Below are 20,268 nucleotides of genomic sequence, written 5' to 3' on the forward strand. Positions count from 1 at the left end.
AGTATCTGTTACAGCCAATCTGAATGAGTTTGGAAGTAGACAGAAACATATATTCAGGGGTTTCAATGCTCTGAATGAGTTTGGAAGAAAACAGAAACATATATTCAGGGGTTTCAATGCTCTGAGTCTGGAAGTACAGTACACAGAAACACATACCCAGTGGTCTCAATACTCTCTTCTTACAATGTATGGATTGCCCGGGATATTTTCTCGCCATAACTGGGGTGACAAGTATTTCTTTCGGTGACTAAAATGTCAAGGGGTCTGCATTAGTGATGGGTTTATCAAGGCACTTGCTGCGTGTTAGTGGTCATTTGAAATGTTACTCCCATGATTGAACTGGTTAACTGCAGCTTCTTTACCACATCTTTGCATTAATACCAGTAATTTGCAGAACTGTACATGTTTCAGAACCTGCTGATTAGGTGTAATTCATCGTCTATCTATCTATTGCAAGATGCCTCAATCCCGTTCAGGGTGGCCACAAACAAATCGCCTCCACGTCGTCCTGTCCCCCGCCATTTCACTACCCTGCTCCCAACTCACCCCCCTCACTCATATACCTCTTCACCCCATCCCTCCATCTCATGTTCAGTGTAATTATTCCACTAACCCCTGCTGCATGGACTCTTTGTTGGGTAGTTTATCTTCCCTGAGTCATTGTTTTATAACCAGTGTAAATTGTACCTTATGTGAAGCTTGCAATGAGGCCCCTGCAGACCTTCATTGTGCCTCATGTGAGGTCTGCAGCTCGTCAAGATCAAGCATTTAAATATTCTGGGAAATGCATGTTTCCAAAATTTATATTCTTCAGTTACTCTTCAGCTTCATGCAGGAGCATTTCTAGGACTTCCTGTCTGTCTGTCTCTCACCAAAGATTTTCAGAAATGAGGCACTTCACTCCCACTGACTCCAGTGACTTCAGCAAAACTCCATATTAGATTTCAAAATGGGATTATCTCTAAGCTAGGTGACTAGCTAGGGACTAGCCCTGCTAGGGTGACAGAGAGCACTACCCCTCCCAGCACAGCAGCCACAGGGCACTCCATGTTAGAGCTGTCTGAAGCTCCTGCATCTGGCAAGTACTTTTGCATTACTTCATTTACAATACAGTTCTTAAATGATCACATGTCATCATTCCCTAATCAAATGGAAATTTGCAATTATGTTGGGCACTGATTTCTCAATGCATTATTTAACTATTAATTAATTCATATTTTGAAATTTCCATTTAAAAATATCACTGCTGAATGTGCAAGTCAGCAATTTACCATCCTTAAAATCTACTTACTGCATCCAAGTTAATGAGCAAATGGATGGAAATGTTTATCCAGTACATTTTGATCTGGTTTGCAAGGATAGAACTTTACTGTGTAAGATCAGATAAGGTAGTAAACAGCATGAGTCATGAAAGGGTAGTTAACGAATGTTTGAGATAGTGATGTAAAGAAGTGGATGGAGCTACGAAATTGACAAGGGAACACATGACAAGAGCTTGGCTTCTCTTTATAGACCTGATAGTTGACATATTGACTAACTGGCAGGTTTATGTGGTCCATCTGTAAATTAAAAAAAAAAAAAAATAAATAACTTTAGATGATTTAGCATGAGGTGGAACCAGGATTCCAGAGGTGTGAATGATTAACTGGCCCCTTTCACTGGGCATGCTGTTGATGGGCTTTCCTCTTGTGTAGTTTTCTTGTTTGTGGATCCTGTCTCACTCTGTTCTTAGACTGGAAAAAAGGTCAGAATGTTGATGCCAAAACTTTTTCACTGCGTCTCTGAATTACAGCCACTAGATTTCTATGGTTTCTCTTCCTTTAATGTATCAGTATCTGGAGTGTAATTCTGTGAACAGTATACTATACCTCTTACCGATTAATCTGGCCAGACAAGTATGGCAACATTATTCCCTTCGAGATTCTGATTGGCTGGAGGTGTTTGTTCGATTTCATAGTTGCTTAAACCGATACTGTCTTTATTATCAGATGTGATATGAGTTTATCGACAATACAATCGTCAAAAGCATAAGAAATCCGTTATATACTTAACAACAATGAAATTTCCGTACGAAGATAGAGATATGAGTCAACAAAGTATTCTGACAGTCTAAGTCAAGGTCAGCATTCGAACAATTCCTTTATGTCTCTGACACTTCATAATATAACAGAAAATTGAGGAAACCTACTTAATCTAAGCACTGGTATAACACATTTAAATTTTAAGATCAATTCATACTGTGATAATAGAGGAGATATAATGAAATAGTTTTCCTTTAGCCTACCTTGAGTTTTTTTTTTTTTTTTTCAAACCTCCCTCCCCACAGAACTTGTGTTTTCATTAGAATTTTTTAATTTTTCAAAGCTGTGACACGATTTAAGGGTGCAGACTGATCTTATAATTTAAATGTGTGTTATACCAGTGCTTAGATTAAGCAGGTTTCCTTAATTTTCTGTTATATTACTGGGTGAGGGAGACAAAGGAATTGTTCAAATGGTGACCTTGACTTGGACTGTTATAATACTTTGTTGACTCATATCTCTATCATCCTATGAAAATTTCATTGTTGTTAAGTATATAACAGATTTCTTATTGCTTTTGACGGTTGTATTGTCGACAAACTCAGTATCACATCTGATAATAAAAAGGGTATCAGTTTAAGCAAGAATGAAATTGAACGAACACCTCCAGCCAATTAGAATCTCAGCGGGAACAGTGTTGCCATACATGCCTGGCCAGATTAATTGGCATGAGGTATAGTGTAGTAGGATATTAAATACAGCTGTGTTTACTTATATTTTATGTAAAAATGATACCAGTAAGGCCCATAATATCCCTTTTAGGACATAGAGGCCAACAACTCGGTTAATTTAGTTCAGAAAATTTATGGGCAGGAGACCAACTCATGCCCCTGATAGCAATACATAATCAAGTGACCTCTTTTTCACTTCCAGGAGCTCTGAACCCTTGTGTCCAGTACAAGGCCTTAAGCTGGTAAACTCTGCTATTACCGTACACTACCACATGTCTTCTTATTTACAAAATATAAATAATAAGGATGAAATATTTCCTGCATATATTATATTACTTTTATCTTATAACTATGCACATGTCTGTACAGCCATAACACATTATACATTATTAATGAGTGGCCCATTATTATCTAAATGATCCATTCTTGTGCAGGAAAAGTTGTTTTACTTCAGGAATCACTTTATGATATGAAGTTAGACTGTTTAAACTACTGCTGCGTAAATGGCTTGCAAACCAAACCAAACCAAAACAGTTGGAGACAAGAGGTTATGATGAAAGAAGAGTAAAGACCTGCAAACTATTTCATAAAATTTTACATTGGGAAGGCATGTATCTGATAATTCTGCAAACCGTGCTGTACAATTGAGGACACTACTTTAACTATAGTCATCTACAACATTTGCTCTAAAACAGTGGTTAATAATGACACATGATGTCTCATGTTTGAAGTAAACAGGTATGGTATTGTGCCAAACTTATATTAGCCTTACTCCCAGACTTTGCTGACATTAATATAATCTCCATCAGGTGACTGGTAACCTGGGATAGGTGGAGTGTGGGTGGGTCCCTTGGCCCTGTATGGCAGAAATGTAGGGTCTATCTGCACTGCCTCCATCCACAGCTCCTCAGATTCTTCACGTAACTCCTGCATTGGAAAAAGGGAGGCAAAGAAGGTAAGTGTAAACTTGTTTATAGGAATGCACATTTTGTTATATATGCATAAATATACACATTTTAGCTTTGTTTATCCCATATGAATATGACAAATTAATTGGGATAATGGTGATGATACTTTACACTCTTGATGATGCAATGCTTTGATTGTATGAATGCAGGTGTTCAAAATCAATGCACTTAATATCATACAGCTAAGGTTATGTAATGGTAAAGACATGTACCGTAAATACTTTAGTCCTGTGAAGTTTTGTTTACTTTATTCTGGCTACCATCAGACTTGATATTCATCTAAGGCTGGACTTTTCTCATTGTGTTGGAATAAATATTATCTGGCAACTGTCAAACAATTTTATTCAGCGTAGAAGAGCACTTGTTGTTAGAAACAATCGGTGTACTCCTTCAGTATTTTTTTTTTTTTTTTTTTTTAAATTGTAGCTGCTCTTGCTAATGTCAGATGATTTTGTTCAGTTTAGAAGACACACCTCAGGGGTTAAGTGTATAGTTTATACAGTGTACTGTATTTAGGAAGTTAATTAACGAGGAGGGTAGATTGAAGAAGGCAACAAGGTACAGTAGATGGTTTAGCTGGTCAGGAGCAAGAAAAGGGCACTGGAAGTGGTGAGAAGAGCTACGAATGTAAGTAATGAAATGCAGATCCTTCCATAACTGTTCTAGTACTAACTTTGACATACAATACACAAGTGCAACAGGATAGTCATAGATGGGCAGAGGGTAAGATTCCATGACAGATGTATTACCAGACAAGTGCATATGATTTACCAAGAGAGAATAAAGAACAAGTAAAGAGTATGTAGACAGAGTGGAGTAGAGGAGAATCTGAAAGTGGTTAAGGCGAGCATATGATGTGGTTCGGATATAAGGAATGAAAGTGGAGCTGACAGTGTACAATATATAGAAGAAATAAAGGTAATGAAAGAATGAGAAAATTGAGGACAAGAAGGAAAAGTGGAGGGGCAGAGTACTAAAGGAGGGCAGGATTAGAAGGCCTAGAGGTAGTACCGTACAGTACAGTAATGATTAGTGGCAACAAAGGAGCTTGGAAACATTTTTTGTGATGATCCAGAATAAACTCTGAGGTTAGAGTACTGAGCAGAAAGTAGATGATGATGATGATGACAATGATGATGATGATGATGATGATGAGGAGGAGGATGATGATGACGATGACAATGATCTACCTATCTATAGCCCGATGCCCCAATGATGATGATAAATATTAATAATAATGTATAAAAGATTAAAAGTCATGATGAAATCCAGTATTACTCTCTTCTTGGTAAATGTGCCAGAGGCCAGGCTACAAAAGTACAGTATGTGCAGTCAGTAAAAAAGAGCTTCGGTTAGCACATGGCACGAAACAGTTTGACACCATGAGGATTTGCTGTTGGAAAATGTCAGATTATTTTTTTTCCCCATGCTCATAAACCTTATATAAGGACCATCTATATTGCCTGCTATGAAATTTTTGTCAATATTTTTGTTGTACGTAAAATCACATTATAACACTTTGATGTTCCCGGGACTGCACAAGCTATTCTGATTATTTTGGATATCATCTTACCCAATCTGCATGATAACTTTTTTTGGCTGTACATAGCTATTTATAAAGTAAACGAGCATCCATTGAACTGAGCATAATGACTCACCTCCAGTGCACGATCCCGAGCTGCAGCAGCTTGGTCAAACATGGCCACCTCTGCTCGGTGTTGATTGTATTTATATACTGACCATAACTTGCTGAGAGCTGAACGCTGGTCCTGCACCTCCTCACTGATGGCTGTTGGGGGCCTCTTTCTGATGCTGTCAATAAGTGATTGCTGTCTTAATTAATTTTAATCCTGAGGTTCTATGAACTGGAGCATTTTTCATTGTAAGAATGGTACCTGAAGACATTGTTTATGATCACATCTAATTTTAATGAAAACAAAACTTTATCTTACATGTACATATGTCATCATTTTCATCATCTTTCCCTCCCCCCCCACTTACATGGATAGTTAAGATCTAGAAACAGGAACAGGAAAACACACAAGCAGGACAAATGGCAAGAGAGTTCCATGTAAAAATAGGTCACACATTCATCCACTCAGCATCCAAGTTTCCAGAATTCATGGCTTCACCTCACAGGAATAATATTATATACAGTGTAGTGTACATGTGTAACACCAATGATTGCAGTTCTAGAGATGGTTGAAGCTTTTTGTTCATTTATTGCTACTCAGGGGTCAGCAGTTATCCCTCTGACCTTAAATGTCAGGAGTGAATAGCCTAACCTCAAATCTCAGTGCTCCTGATTGGGCAGCACAGGACTGGATGATGGATGGCTAGATGATCATTATATCATCATCCTATATCTAGCAAACAGAAATGGTGGGTAGGATACAAAATTAGGAACTGAACAACAGAGCAATAAAACTATCATCAAAGTACCCAGTGAAATGAGTCATACATTCATCTACTCTTAATGCAACCCTTCAATTTGGCTCCACCACAGGCATGCAAATAAGTTTCATAATCCTTGTGGCATATGAGACATTCTTTTAACCACCACAAAAATAAATAAATAAAAAAATCGCCATACAAACATAATTCACTTATTATCTTGTAAACAACTTGTTTCCTAAACCTCCATATACACCTTGCTTACACAGGTATTCACTTACCATTCTTCTTGGCCTTCCATGCCTCCTCCAATTCTCGACTCATGTACACCAGTACCCATTTCATCATCCTATCCATATAAATTCTAACTTAAGTGATCATACCCCAACATTTTGCAGCTTATAAAACTCATGTATATCCCATGTTGGGCCCATTTCTACCATTTTACTTACATGATTATTTTGTAAATGGAGCTGTTACTAAACTTTCCTCTTGGTAGATATGACTCTACTCTCTTAAACAGTCAACAATAGGAACTTTACTTCTACACAGCTTTCATCATGTTACCCCATTTAATAATCTGTTAATTCTAGTTTCTGCTGCACTAGAACTCTGATGTTGGGTGTTCAGTAATAACCTGTTTCATCCTGTTTTTCAAGAATTAGCTAGTTTGACAAGGCACAGAATTTGCCTGAACACCTTAATTCATAACAAAACTGAGCAAAGAGGTTAATGAGTAGAGCCTAGAGCCTAGAAAATGTTGATAAAACTTGGCATAGTGGATGACAAAACCACTCAGATTTTAACAAATCATCTGTGATAGGCTACGCAGTACAACAACTGTGTACACAGTCTTACTCCAGCTCTTGTAGTACATTTCGTGGCACCTCAAGCTCATCAATTGGCTTCAGCTGACCGGCATTTTTTTCTAAGCGACGGATGGCTTTTTCTATTTTCTTCTTCTTTCTTTCTTCTCTTTGCCTTACAATTTGTGGATCCATTCTTTTCTTCTTTTTCAATGGTTCACCTCTGTAAAAGAAAAGCATTTTAAAAGGAGTACATGGGTTGATTTTTAGATAACCACATACAGTAGTTTTTATCTATCCATGTAGTGCACTGTAGTACAGTACAGTTACTGTAGTACACAGTACAGTGGATTGTACAATTTACCAAACTAATGTACTGTATGCAGTTCCCTCCTCCTAGGCCAGTTGCTGTCCACGCCAGCCTACCTTAAGAAACGGACTGTAGTTGTTAACAGGAGATTGTTATGTAGTAATCTCAGCTCAGATTCTTATGAGGTTGAGTTTCCCACCTGGGAGTACTGTGCAAAGCCAACCACTGGGCTTTTCACGGCACACCGGTCCCACTGGAGTACCCCTCAGGGATAATGATTATTATCCACCCCTTACCTACTGTACTGCAGTATGTATATATACTATATTACAGTATACAGTAATTCGTTTCACTCACTAGGGATGCTGATCACAAGCAAAAGGAAGTATAGTTACAGTCTACAGTACTTCTTTGCATGCTGTTAGAGGTATATAACGTAACACGAGCTGAGCAGTGGAACTGCCACATTCTGTCTGTATTATACAATGAGGAGTCTGTTTCAAGCTTCTAGTTAGTTTTTGAACCAGCTAAGGAAATACTTTACATGAATTTGTTTTTGTTTTTTCTTGGAGGGAACAATCTTGCAGGCTTTTGGCCTTTGGCTCCTTCTTCCTTGAGGGGGAAAAAAAAAAAAGGGGGGGTACTGATCTTTCTTCCCACCCCTGGGAAAAACATGGCACCAAGTATCGTACTGTACTGGTAAATTATCGCTGTGTGGGCCTTAAAACTCAGTACACCTGCCCTTCAGTCACCACTTCCCAGTTAAAAGGAAGTGTGGTCAGAACCAGCAAACTTCCTCCCAACCACAGCCCCAGAAGCTAACTTGTGCATACTTCTGATAAAACCTGAGTTGAGAAATGCCTTACTAGTGACTGATGTGGGGCTAATACAGATATCCCACAGCAGGACAGTGTATCCCAAGACTTTGTTCATGTACTGGTACTTCATCTTGCACAAGGAGACGAAATAAACAGTAGTGAAATGAAACTGCAGCTATCAAGATCTAAACCAGAATTTGGCAGCAGCTGTAATACAGTCCCTGATACTATACTGAACCTTGAAAAAACAGTGTGAAAAAGAAAATACAGCAAGTTATTATTTTTATTACCTATATTATAAAGTTCGCCTTGCTTACCCCATATTATAAAGTTCGCCTTGCTTACCCCAATACTTGTGTCAGCCTGAAACAGAGTGGACTGGCTGCTGTACTTATATTCCGGTGACTCCATGTTCCCAGTGCACCCGCTCTGCAATAAAATATTCAGGGTGAGACTAATCAGCCTCAGTCAGCTTAAAACAGCTGTATTTTCCCTTCTGTCTCATATATCATGGAATACTGTATTAGAATATATGATTCTAGGATGAAGGCCTTAGATACTCTATCTATCTATCTATTGCCAGATGCCTCAATTCCGTAAGGGGTGGCCACAAACAAATCGCCTCCATGTCGCCCTGTCCCCCACTATTTCACAACCGTCCCCCCAGCCCACACCCCCCTCTCTCATATACCTCTCCACTCCATCCCTCCAACTCATCTTTGAAATCCCCTTCCCTCTCCCCCCCTGCACCTCACTCTTATACATTCTCCTCGTTAGTCTTACACTCTCCAACCACTGCACATGGCCAAACCACCTTAATGCATTTCTCCTAATGCATTCGATCACATCCACATCCACACCACAATGCTCCTTCACTCCCTTATTTGTCAGTCTGTCTCCTCATGTAACTCCACAAGCTCCTCTCAAATAACTCATTTCCACTTCCAACAATGTCCAAGCTTCACTTCCATATGTCAGAGTTGGCATCACAGTGCTATCATGCTGTGCCTTTTTTAACTTCCATGCTCATGTCTCTATTTCTTATCCATCCATCCATCCATCATCCAATCCTACATTGCCCCATCAGGAGCGTACAAGCCCAGGGCTAGGCAGTTGGTCCCGACATTTAAGATAAGCGTGACAAGCCTCACTCATCCCTGAGTAGCATTACATGAGCAGTCAACCCCAACCACCCTTTGGATGTTAACCTTCACCAGCTCAATCCGATTGGAGCGCAGTAATTACCCACTAAACCACCAGGCGCCAAAATCTGGTTATATGGTTACCACCCAGCATAGTAAATGGTTTCCACCCAGCATAGTAAATGGTTTCCTGGTGTACAGGAAACCACTTGGCATGTCACTTAGTGTAGAGTCACCCACAGGCAGAAGGAAGAGGAAAGAATGAAGGAAAGAAAGAGCGAAGAGAGAGTGTAGAGTTACCTGTAGGCAGAAGGACAAGGAAAGAATGAAGGAAAGAAGGATGGAGAGGAAAGGGCAGAAACCCGACAGCAGCACTACATCGAGTGAGTGGATCCAGCAACCTTTCTTCCTTGTTGCACCCATTCAAGTACTTCATCCTCCAAACTTCCATCCTTATTCATCACAAAGCCCAGGTACTTAAATGCACTCACATTTTCAGTTTCCTCTTCATCCAACCTCACAGTATGTTCAGTGACTCCAATTCTCTTGAAGACCATAACTTAACTCTTCCATACATCCACTTTTAGATTCCATTTGTTAAACACACTCCCAAACTCATTCACCAAGCCTTAAGTTCCCCTTCATCTTCACTTAACAATACAGTATCATCTGCAAACAATAGTACAGGAAGTTTCCAAATGCAGCCCATTCTTATTTTTAGGACCATTTCAACATCAACTGCCCTACCTTGCACCTCTTTTATAATCCCATCCATGTACAGATTGAACAACCATGGAGACATGACCCATCCCTGTTTCAATCCAACATTCAGACAGAAGAATTCACTCAGTTTGCTATCCACACACACTGCAGCCTTAGCACCCTCATTCATATTCTTCACAGCATTCAACAACTTCCCATTTAATCCTGATTTACAAGAAATCATGTGGCTTGCCATTCAGTGTTGAACTACCCTGAAATAGAGTAAGGTACAGTACCTCTGCTACACTGAGTGGGTGGATGTTGGGCACCTCCACCGACCAATTGGTGGGTGTAATTGATTACTAGTATCCTACCAGATTACAGGGTACAGTATATTGATTACAAGAGAAAAAAAAAATTGATAACTGATTACTTTTTTCAGTACAGGTAATTGATTACTGTATTTACAATGTGATTACTTTGCAGTATAATCTCAATATAATTGTTGTAGATATCCAACAAAATTTACTAATAGAACCACCTCTTAAATACAGGTATTTGTTTCCTTTCATTTTTGAAGGCTCCAACATGCTTGCATGCATCGGCCTTGGTCACCTAGTGGTGGCTCTCCATGTTCCTTGATCTCTGGCAGCTTCCCTATTTAGTCCCTTATCCCTGAGGTCACACTTATGTGCTGAGAGGTAAGATGGGACTGAAGTGTATCGGTGTTTTGATGAGGAGGGGTAGACTGAGATAGTTTGGACATCTGGTTAGGATGATGAATGATAATTTGATGGAGAAAGTGAGAAGTGTTAATGTTGGTGGTAGGGTGGACTGAAAAAGACAAGTCCATCCATCCATTGCCAGACGCCATGTATCCCAAACGGGGTGGCCAAGGACTTAGAGTTAATTGTTTTACAGGGAGGGGCACTAATCCTCCACCAACCCCACTTGACACGTAGGGATGCCAACAGCATCTGGTGTTCCCAGGCGGTCACCCATCCAAGTACTAACCAGACCCAACGTTGCTTAACTTCGCTGATCGGACGGGAAGCGGTGTACTCAACGTATTATTAAAAATTGTGACCTTCCTTTGAACTGATTCATAAACTTTGTAAAGGTAAACAGAAGTGTGTATTCAAATATGAAGAGGACCCAGCAAGACAAGGAAAATACTAATATAAGGGATAGGCCACAGTAGGTGAGGGTAAGTTTGATTAATTTAGGTTGGCATAATATATATAGATTCATTCTCATCTTAAATGTCAGGACCAACTTGCCTAGCTCTGGGCTCCTACACTCCTCGTGGAGCAATGTAGGATTGGATGATGGATGGATAATATAGATTAGGTTAGAAGAGATTAGGTTTGGATTAATAAGTTTCAGTTATTTAAAAACTTCAGGTTTGGATAAATCAGTGTGAGTAAGGATAAATTTGCACCAAAATTGGCTTTCTAAGATGACATCTGTCTGTCTTCAGCACACAAAATGGCACCTGTTGATCATCTTCGGTGCTGTTGGGACTGTAAACACAGACCAGTTTTTTTTTTAGTCACCACCTATGAAAAGAAATAAAAAACATTGAAACTTTTTAATACACTTACAAAATACTTAAAGAATCACATGAAGGGCTTTCTTTATATATATATATATATATATATATATATATATATATATATATATATATACATATATATATATATATATATATATAAAGTAAAATTACAGTTTCAGCCATAAAGTTACGAGATTTTGATGATTTTTTGGTATTTTAGACAATTGTAAGACACTTTTCTTCTGTGACATTTTTATTGCAAATTATTTCTACTACAGAAGATAACCCAACCTAACCTAACCATCAGGAGTAAAATACAAATAATTTGTGGTGAAAATGCTAGAGAAGAGAAGTATCCTAGAATTGTCTAAAATATCGATAAAACACATCAAAATCTTGTAATTCTGTTTTTGGCTGAAACCATAATATTACAGAAAAAAAGAGGGCTGTCCTATATCTCCTTGAAGATTACTCCAAAATTGTAATTTCTTCCCATTTATTTCAAATAGCCAATAAACTTCCATTTCATGATAGAAAATATATAACCCTGTAAGCCAAAATACCACCGAAATATTTTCTTGTTCATATTCCATATATGCACCATTGCGTGTACTTTATTATATAAAATAGACCAGTTATATTACTTCTGCCGAAAGTAATCAGTAATCACGGTCACTGTAAAAATCTGGTATCACCCACCACTAGCCTTAGACCGAAGTTACTGTGAATACAGGGTTTAGTTTTAAAATTTAAGTCTCAGATTACATTGGTCTGGTTGAGGGCGTAAGAAAGATATATTAGAATGTTAAAGCATCAGAATCACCGACCTGTAAGCTGAAGAAAATGATACTTTTGCCCATGACATGTTCGGTAGAGACGGCCTACATGAACCAAAACATGCAGACGATGGAGATGGTTTATCCTTGCGTCCGATGTCATATGCACGGAGTGACTTTATGTAGGAAGTTACCGTTCCTGTCTGTAATCAGCCTAAATTAATCTAACCTAACCAAAGCTACACTAACCTAACCTAACCTTATCCTAGATCAACCTAACATAAACCTAAATTAAACTAACCTTCACGAAATGACTGATTTCACAGTCTGCCTGTAACATACAATATATATATATATATATATATATATATATATATATATATATATATATATATATATATATATATATAATTATCTATCTATCTATCTATATATAATATATATATATATATATATATATAATATCTATCTATCTATCTATCTATATATATATATATATATATATATATATATATATATATATATATGTCGATAAGACATACAACTATCTCCATGACACATCTGTTTCATAAAATGTTGATAAATGGCAAAATACTTAAGATAACATGCTGCATAAAGTCACTTCGTGCATACGGCACCGGCAAGAAATCACATACGCTGAAGGTAATGTAATGTGTTGAATTGTCTTATGTACTGTGCTTGTTTTTGATCTTCGTACGTCACTTCATCACAAGTCAATATGGGAACGAACAAAAAAGTTAGAGAACAAAGTGAAATGGGATTAAGCCTTGATAGTAATTTAACATGTGCCCGATGTGAAGGAAGAAGGTTAGACTGGCGCTTTGCTGATGAAAACAAAACTGGCAAAATGACGTTCAGAATTCTCAGTTGGAATGTGAATGGTCTCCGCTCCTTCAAAACTGACATGAATCAGTTTTTGTCGAGTTTAGAAGCAGACATCATATGTTTTCAGGAAACGAAAATTACACGTAAGTTTAGGATTTTTTAGACCCAGGATTGTCTTGCACGGGACATAACCACGAACACATGTCTTACGGGTCAGGATGGGTTAAATAACAGAGAGTGCTGTCTAGATCAGTGCAGAAATCAAACTTAAAACATTGTGGTAAACCTACAGTAACCCACCCATCGTACCCTTTAATACCCTAACCTAACCAGACGCATGGGGACAATGTTCCGGATAATTGCTCGGGTTAGAGAGCTAAGTAATGGTAAATAATATTTCTGGGGTATTGCTTAACATCAAATTGATAGCTGCTTCAGATATTATTCTTGCCTTTAAATCATTCAGAACAATAATAACACTATTTTACCAGAAGGGTGTATGCCTTTCACATTCTTCTTGCCATTCATACACCTTCAATGCCCATTTGTTGTCACCCATTCTTTCAAGCCTAGTTTTGTAGGGTACCTCAGCACCACTTTAGCCACTCTCTTCTCACTGCTTCCATGGCAACATACCTATTCACACCCACTGTTATCCTTCCTAACTTGTTCTTTATCACCTCCAGCATCGCCAAATCATGCATTGTTCATTGTTTCGATCCATACAAAAATCATGGGACTGCCATTCCCTTCCATATATCCCACACTTCCTTGTACTTATTCACCACAACAGTCATTCACACTCCGTTAATTTCAGACCTCAGAATTCTTGGCACCACCTCATTTGCCTAAGCCATTCACAATTTCTGTTTATTCTCTTCAGATGCTCTTCAGAAATACCAACGAGGTTGAGATTTCGTTGATTACCAAGCTTAAAAATGGATGCAACCTTTGTCATCTCCATCTTCATTTGTAGGTACTCCCTTATCCATCATGATCCTTGGTCATTTTTTTCCCTTCATAACTTTCTCTTACTTTTATTTACAGTGTTTTCTCTTACTTTTATTTACAGTGTCCATCTTTTAGGCTGCTGGAGATGGTGATGGAAATACTCATTACTCAGATGAGGGAACTACTCATTGCTTTGATATACCAGCTGAGAATTTTGTTCTATAAGATCTTTTATCAGGATACAGTACATAATATTTAAAACTGCTTTTACCAGTGTATCTGTGGTAGTACAGCTGCACTGACAGGAAGCCTACATGTAGTGGCACTGAGTACCAGTATTTCTGTGGTAGTACAGCTGCACTGACAAGAAGCCTGCATGTATTGGCACCTAGTACACTCAACCCTCGATTTGGTGGACCCCTATTTCCCTGATTTCAGATTTCCCTGACACGGGCTGAGGCTGGACAATGTTATCAAATGCCTGACAAATGCCCGTACAAATCCGGAATTCTCACAAAAGACCGGCCATTATTCTCTCATATAAAACTGTAAGCAGAATGCTGCACAACTTTCAATCATTTTAGCAAGATTTTGACTCGATAAAGGCCATTTGTAACACACATAAGAAGATATTTTCATACATGAAATGCATCTTGGCCACCAACCTGCTTCAGGCCACCAGTTCCTAACTCGTGGCAATATCCCATTTGCCTCTTACCTTTCTTAAATGTCACTATAAACAGTTTATTGCATAACACAGTAAAATTTAAGGAAGGCTTGGGCACGGTTAAATTCATAAGTAATTAAATAAATATATATTTTCTTACGGACAAAGTCAGTGGGATCCATTCCTACTCACTTAGCTCACCTGACTCGGTGCTACTAAATACCGAATTGGCACTTGTCACTGGAAAATATTTTAATTTTTTTGCCACAATGTCTCATACACACCTACTTATCTGAAATCCACAAAAAAAAATTATACTCAGTATAACTTAATTTAAAAATTAGGTTTCAGAGCTAAAATGCGCCAATGTTAGCAGATATTTCCCATTCAGATCGTCAGCTCACCCAATTCGGTATGGCTCAATACCGAATCGGCACTTTTCACTGGAAAATATTAAAATTTTGTTCGCCACAGTGGCTCATACACACCTAATTATCTGAAATCCGCTAAAAAAAAAATATATATATGCTTAAAAAATTAGGTTTCAGAGCTAAAATGCACCAATGTTAGCAGATATTTCCCCTTCAGATCGTCAGCACGCCTTGACAGACTTCTGTTTTGCATAAATATTTATTTTGTGTAAAAAAAATGTATCTGCATTGTTAGTCGATATTTATACAAAACAAAAATTCGGCAAGGTGAGTTGTTAGGCTAGTGGCAAAACACTTTCTGCTAACCAAGAAATTTTTGCTCTGAATCCTGATTTTCTATTAATACTTAAATTAAGGACAAATTTTTGACTGAATTTTAAACAATTACTTGTGCAAACCTATATGGTGATAAAGATTAAAATATTTTCCAATTAAAATTGCCAATTTGGTCCAAGATCAAGATCACAGTCGATGATTTGCGTGTTTGTATCTCGGTCAGCTGATCAGTGGTTAGCTTACCTTGTGGTGATCCATGCTTTGTTCATTTTCCTCTTTTCCCCCACCTTTCTGATCATCATCTATCATACCCTCATATTCTCGTCAACAACTGTCTAAACAACTATTTTTGGTAGTAGCTAGCAGAGTGCCGCTACTGAGTCAGTTATTATTATTGTTCTTGTGTCAGTGTTATTATTTGATGTACTATGTATGTTAGTTATGTTGGTATAGGTAGCCTGCATTCCAGAATGCCCTGGAATATTGGAATAATTGCCAGACAATTTTGGAGAATTTGGACAAAGTATGGTAGTAGTCCGGGGAATGGTATGTGGGGCCGGACTTTTATGATTCCCGGACTTTTGGGATCCCCGAACTGGTCTCCCCCCCTTTTTAGTCCAGGAAATCGAGGGTCAAGTGTACTTTGAGTGGAGCAAAGCAACTGCAGCATCCACCCGGGAACCAAACTCCTCAAATTTCCTTGTACCTACCCCACTGTGGGGAAGGACCCGACCCTGGACTGACCCTGGCGAGGTGCTGTCTACCTCAAATGGATGCTGGTTCCCTGCATGGTATACAGTATGCACAGGTACTGTACTGTACTGTAGCTATAGGAGCCCCATACAGTAGAAGTGGTTGCTAACCTCTTGTCAGTGGGTGCTAGGTATATTCTGCCAGACAGACTGGGGTTATGCAACATCAGCAGTACTTGCAGTGCAGTACAGTACATTACCAAATTGTATATGTACTGTACTTTATAGGCCTAAGCCTTGTCAGATACGGATACTGGTTCATAAATGTTACTGATGACTTTACAGACCTTGAAAACTTATTGTATATATACCATAGGCTTACAGTATACTGTACTGTACTCACTTAGCATTTTATTGTTACAGGTGACATGCTTGAGGAACCACTTGCCATTGTTGAAGGTTTTTCATCCTATTTTAGCTTCAGTAAGAAAAGGTTTGTTTCATTTTGCTGGGCAGCTTATCTGTGTTGGGAGTATGGTACAGTCAGTTCTCCCCTAACACGGGTATTTGCTTCCGCACTGACATTGCATTAGACAAATGTCACGTTACAGGGAATTTTGAAAACCCCTATTTCCTTCTGCACTCCTGCCCAAAGTCCACCTTTTCCCTCCTTGTGCATAATTTTTTATACCCCCTAATTTTAACCTTTTAAAAGCATTAATATGGTTATAAAAAATACATTAGGTCAGTAGGACTTTTTTATTTATTGTACCTTATGTGAAGAGGAGCAGACACATGTCGCCAGAGATGAGGTAGCTGGGGAGAACATGCACTAAAATCCTTCAAAGTCCTTCAAACACGAAGCAAGCTGAAGAGGAGGGTGTGGGCAGGAGTGGGCTGAGATTGGTGGGTGATGCCGTCAAGTATTGTGAGGCTGCGCGACCCACACCGTGTCACAGCCTGCCCGGTTCAGATTACTGTGTTATGTTAACATTGCTCTTAGGACGTTTATTTCCTTCCGCAAAATCTTGCCGCATTAGAACAGTATTGCGCTGCAGCAAACTGTGTTAGGGGAGGACTGACTGTACTATACTACTAAGTATTTTCTTTTTTCATTCCTTTAGTTTTTTTTTTTTTTTTATTCAGTATAGTAAATTCCCATACACAAAGCTCTCATTGATGTGAAAGAAAACAAAGAGGAAGAGGAGTGAGCAGAAAAATATACATGCATTTTGTGCGTCACCAGTATGTAAGTTATAAATTAATTTTTGAGAAACAAAACTGCAGTAATTTTTTATAGGTTGGCTGTAGATGCCATTGTAATTTTTGGTGGCTCAGTTATAGGTAAGTAATTGATGGTTGGCTGCCACTGAGGCTGGGTCCTGCTACCCTGAATAAGATATGTTGCTTGAAGCTTGGTAACCACACAGTCATCACTGTTAGACAGGAATCGTGATCACAAGGTAGCTTCTTAGATTCAGTCTCCAGTTTGAGAAATACTAAAAGTTACAAGAGTTATTGTACATCTAGATTTCCTCATGCTTTTTAGGAGGTATTTGTGAGCATGCAGAGAAAGACTGCTGGTATTGGCCATATATTTCCCCAGTGTTGTAACAGGTGATTAAATGTGATAATATGGATCTGATAATCAAGCTGGCCTTAATTAATGATCTTCCAGAAAAGTTACAAAAACCTTGGAACTATGGATCCCAGTTAAGGTAGATAGTGTCATATGGCTGTGGACTTTGAGAGAAATGAGTGAATAATGAAAGAAAACACACAATGAAAGTTTCAAAGTGCAAGGCATTATCTGGTGTCATAGTAATAAAATGAAGTGGATAACTGGGAAGGTGTGACACATGCAAGGTCAGGTGTTTAACACTTACCATTATAAATAATGATAATGGGTGTTTTGGTGATTGATGAACGTTGGAGAAGGATCGGTGATTATGCCTATAATAACTTGAGGTACATGTTTACTGTATCTAGTTTAACTCGTTGAATTCAGTGACATCTCATATAGTTTTTATTGCTCTTCTCAGATTATTTTATTGAGCATTAGGTAGACTTTCAGAGCTGGAAGGATTGTATGTGACCTTTATAATTTCCTATCTACAAGGGATGCTACCTTAACTGAATAAACACATCTGAGTGCATCAAGAATGATGTACAAAAAGATGTCACCTGATTCAAGGACTTACATTTGAGATGAAGCTGATAAGAACCCTCCAGTTTTCATAAGGTATTAACACATTTGGCCAGAAATATTAGATGCAATATTTTATTCATGATTAAGAACATGTGCTGTGCCAGTCATGGATTAATGAATATCAGGATGAGAAGATTAAAGACATTTTCATCCACCTCAACCAAAATCATCCTGATCATGCATCTTTGGTTTTTGCCTGATTCAGGGAATATTATATCATTATTCCTACATCTGCTCTCTGGTTATAGTTTGTCAATATCATCCTACTCCACAGCCTCTATCTTTGCTGTACGAGAACTGCATGATCTGATAAGTAGTGTCAAGATTTTCTGTTTAATGAAAATTTAATAGCTACAGTAGTTATTGGTACTGTATGGGAAGGAAAAATGAATGCAATAATGTTAAACCACAGTAGTCCGTTTATACTTTGAGATGCCAGAAACAGTAACAGAGCAATAATTCATCACTCCAACCCCCTTTTCCCCTCCTAAGGATGGTAATAAATAGAGTAATAAGAGTTTCAGTTAAGAATCATAAGATTCTTTTTTTTTTTTTTTTTTTTTTTTTTTTTTTTGATATAAGCACCAGTATGTACATAATGCAGTTGATTTAATAAGTGTGTGTGTGTGTGTGTGTGTGTGTGTGTGTGTGTGTGTGTGTGTGTGTGTGCACATGGAAGTGTGCTGTACATGGTTTCCCTGGACTGATTAAGATTACCAGTACTGTATTTCCCGAAAGCCAGAATACCTAATGGCCTATGGTAGTAATATTACCATTAAGCAGCTGCATAACAAGGCAGTGAAGCCGATGTGGAAACTATTTGTTTATGGCCACCCATTACGGGATTAAGGCGTGTTGCAATAGATAGATAGGTAGATAATTACTGCACAGCAAATACATATGTGTTTGTGCAAATAGGTGACTAATGACCTGAAATAGATCATATGGAGGCATCTGGAGCTTTTTTCACCCACTGTCTATACTCATTGAACCATGCCAACTCATGTTGTATTTTTTATGCAGTATCCTCCCAAATTTTTAATCTGTGAATATTCACCCTAATTGTACAGCTGTACAATAGATAGCCTAAAAATTATTATACCCATACTGTAAAATGTGCCCTTTAATCTCCTTGTGCTAAATGCTGCCTGTGATTTATATATACAGTATACAGTATATATGTACAGTATATATATATATATATATATATATATCCATCCATCCATCATCCAATCCTACATTGCCCCATGAGGAGCGTAGGAGCCTGGGGCTAGGCAGTTGGTCCTGACATTTAAGATGAGTGACCAGCCTCACTCATCCCTGAGTGGCATTACATGAGCAATCAACCCCAACCATCCCTTGGATATAAACCTTCACCGGGTCAATCCGATTGGAATGCAATAATTACCCACTAAACCACCAGGCGCCAAAATTTGATTATATGGTTACCACCCAGCGTAGTAAATGGTTTCCTTGTGCACAGGAAACCATTTGGCTTGTCACTCAGTGCAGAGTCACCCACAGGCTGAAGGAAATGGAAAGAATGAAGGAATGAAAGACAGAAGAGGGAGTGTAGAGTCACCCGTAGACAGAAGGATGAGGAAAGAATGAGTAAAGAAAGACAGAAGAGGAAGGAAGGAATGGATAGAGGAGAGGAACTGGCAGACACCCGAGAGCAGCACTACATCGAGTGAGTGGATGGTGAGTGCCCCCATGATTATGAATATTATTTTACAGGTACCGTATAAAGAAACATGTTATTTAGTAAAACCTAGACATTAGCTTTGTTAGACATAACTGTACTTCAGTTTGCTTTTTTTTATATCAGGAAGATGGAACTGGATTTTGATGATGTTAGAGAACTGATGTTTGTGCCTCATGGTAAAAATGGCAAAACCCAGTGCTACAGTGTATTGATTAAGAACTTAGGAATGGAAAAATGAGCTAAGTGAGCAAAAGATGCAATATTGCCA

At 38.4% G+C, this 20,268-nt stretch overlaps 2 protein-coding genes and 1 pseudogene across 2 annotated transcripts in view; 1 reads left to right on the plus strand and 2 right to left on the minus strand.

The window, feature by feature from the left end:
- Positions 1 to 2,792: 2,792 nt before the first annotated feature.
- On the minus strand, positions 2,793 to 12,375 carry mRpL40 (mitochondrial ribosomal protein L40). The gene is made up of 5 exons (XM_080281744.1): positions 12,275 to 12,375; positions 8,394 to 8,477; positions 6,973 to 7,143; positions 5,379 to 5,532; positions 2,793 to 3,679 (listed from the first exon to the last, which is right to left on the minus strand). The coding sequence occupies exons 1-5, from the start codon at positions 12,310 to 12,312 to the stop codon at positions 3,521 to 3,523; spliced, it is 606 nt and encodes a 201-aa protein (XP_080137870.1). The 5' UTR covers positions 12,313 to 12,375; the 3' UTR covers positions 2,793 to 3,520.
- Positions 10,858 to 10,976, minus strand: LOC145412034 (5S ribosomal RNA; annotated as a pseudogene).
- Positions 12,376 to 13,091: 716 nt separating the features above from the next.
- LOC145411819 (DNA-(apurinic or apyrimidinic site) endonuclease 2-like) overlaps positions 13,092 to 20,268 on the plus strand; it is a 30,437-nt gene continuing 23,260 nt past the window's right edge. The window contains exons 1-2 of the mRNA XM_080281779.1: positions 13,092 to 13,212; positions 16,510 to 16,579. Of these exons, the coding sequence (XP_080137905.1) occupies positions 13,092 to 13,212; positions 16,510 to 16,579 (191 nt within the window). The remainder of the gene's footprint in view (positions 13,213 to 16,509; positions 16,580 to 20,268) is intronic.

This window comes from Coenobita brevimanus, chromosome 91 (assembly GCF_032717465.1).
Source record: "Coenobita brevimanus isolate Jiangsu-jjx chromosome 91, ASM3271746v2, whole genome shotgun sequence".
NCBI classification, from domain to species: domain Eukaryota; kingdom Metazoa; phylum Arthropoda; class Malacostraca; order Decapoda; family Coenobitidae; genus Coenobita; species Coenobita brevimanus.

What these genes read in the sequence shown, in the direction of transcription:
- mRpL40 (XM_080281744.1), bottom strand. Translation starts at nt 12,312, where the DNA reads ATGTCATGGGCAAAAGTATCATTTTCTTCAGCTTACAG. An exon ending in TCATTTTCTTCAGCTTACAG is followed by an intron (nt 8,478 to 12,274) that starts GTCGGTGATTCT and finishes ATTTTATTGCAG; the next exon opens with AGCGGGTGCACTGGGAACAT. An exon ending in AATGTACTACAAGAGCTGGA is followed by an intron (nt 5,533 to 6,972) that starts GTAAGACTGTGT and finishes ACTTATTGACAG; the next exon opens with CATCAGAAAGAGGCCCCCAA.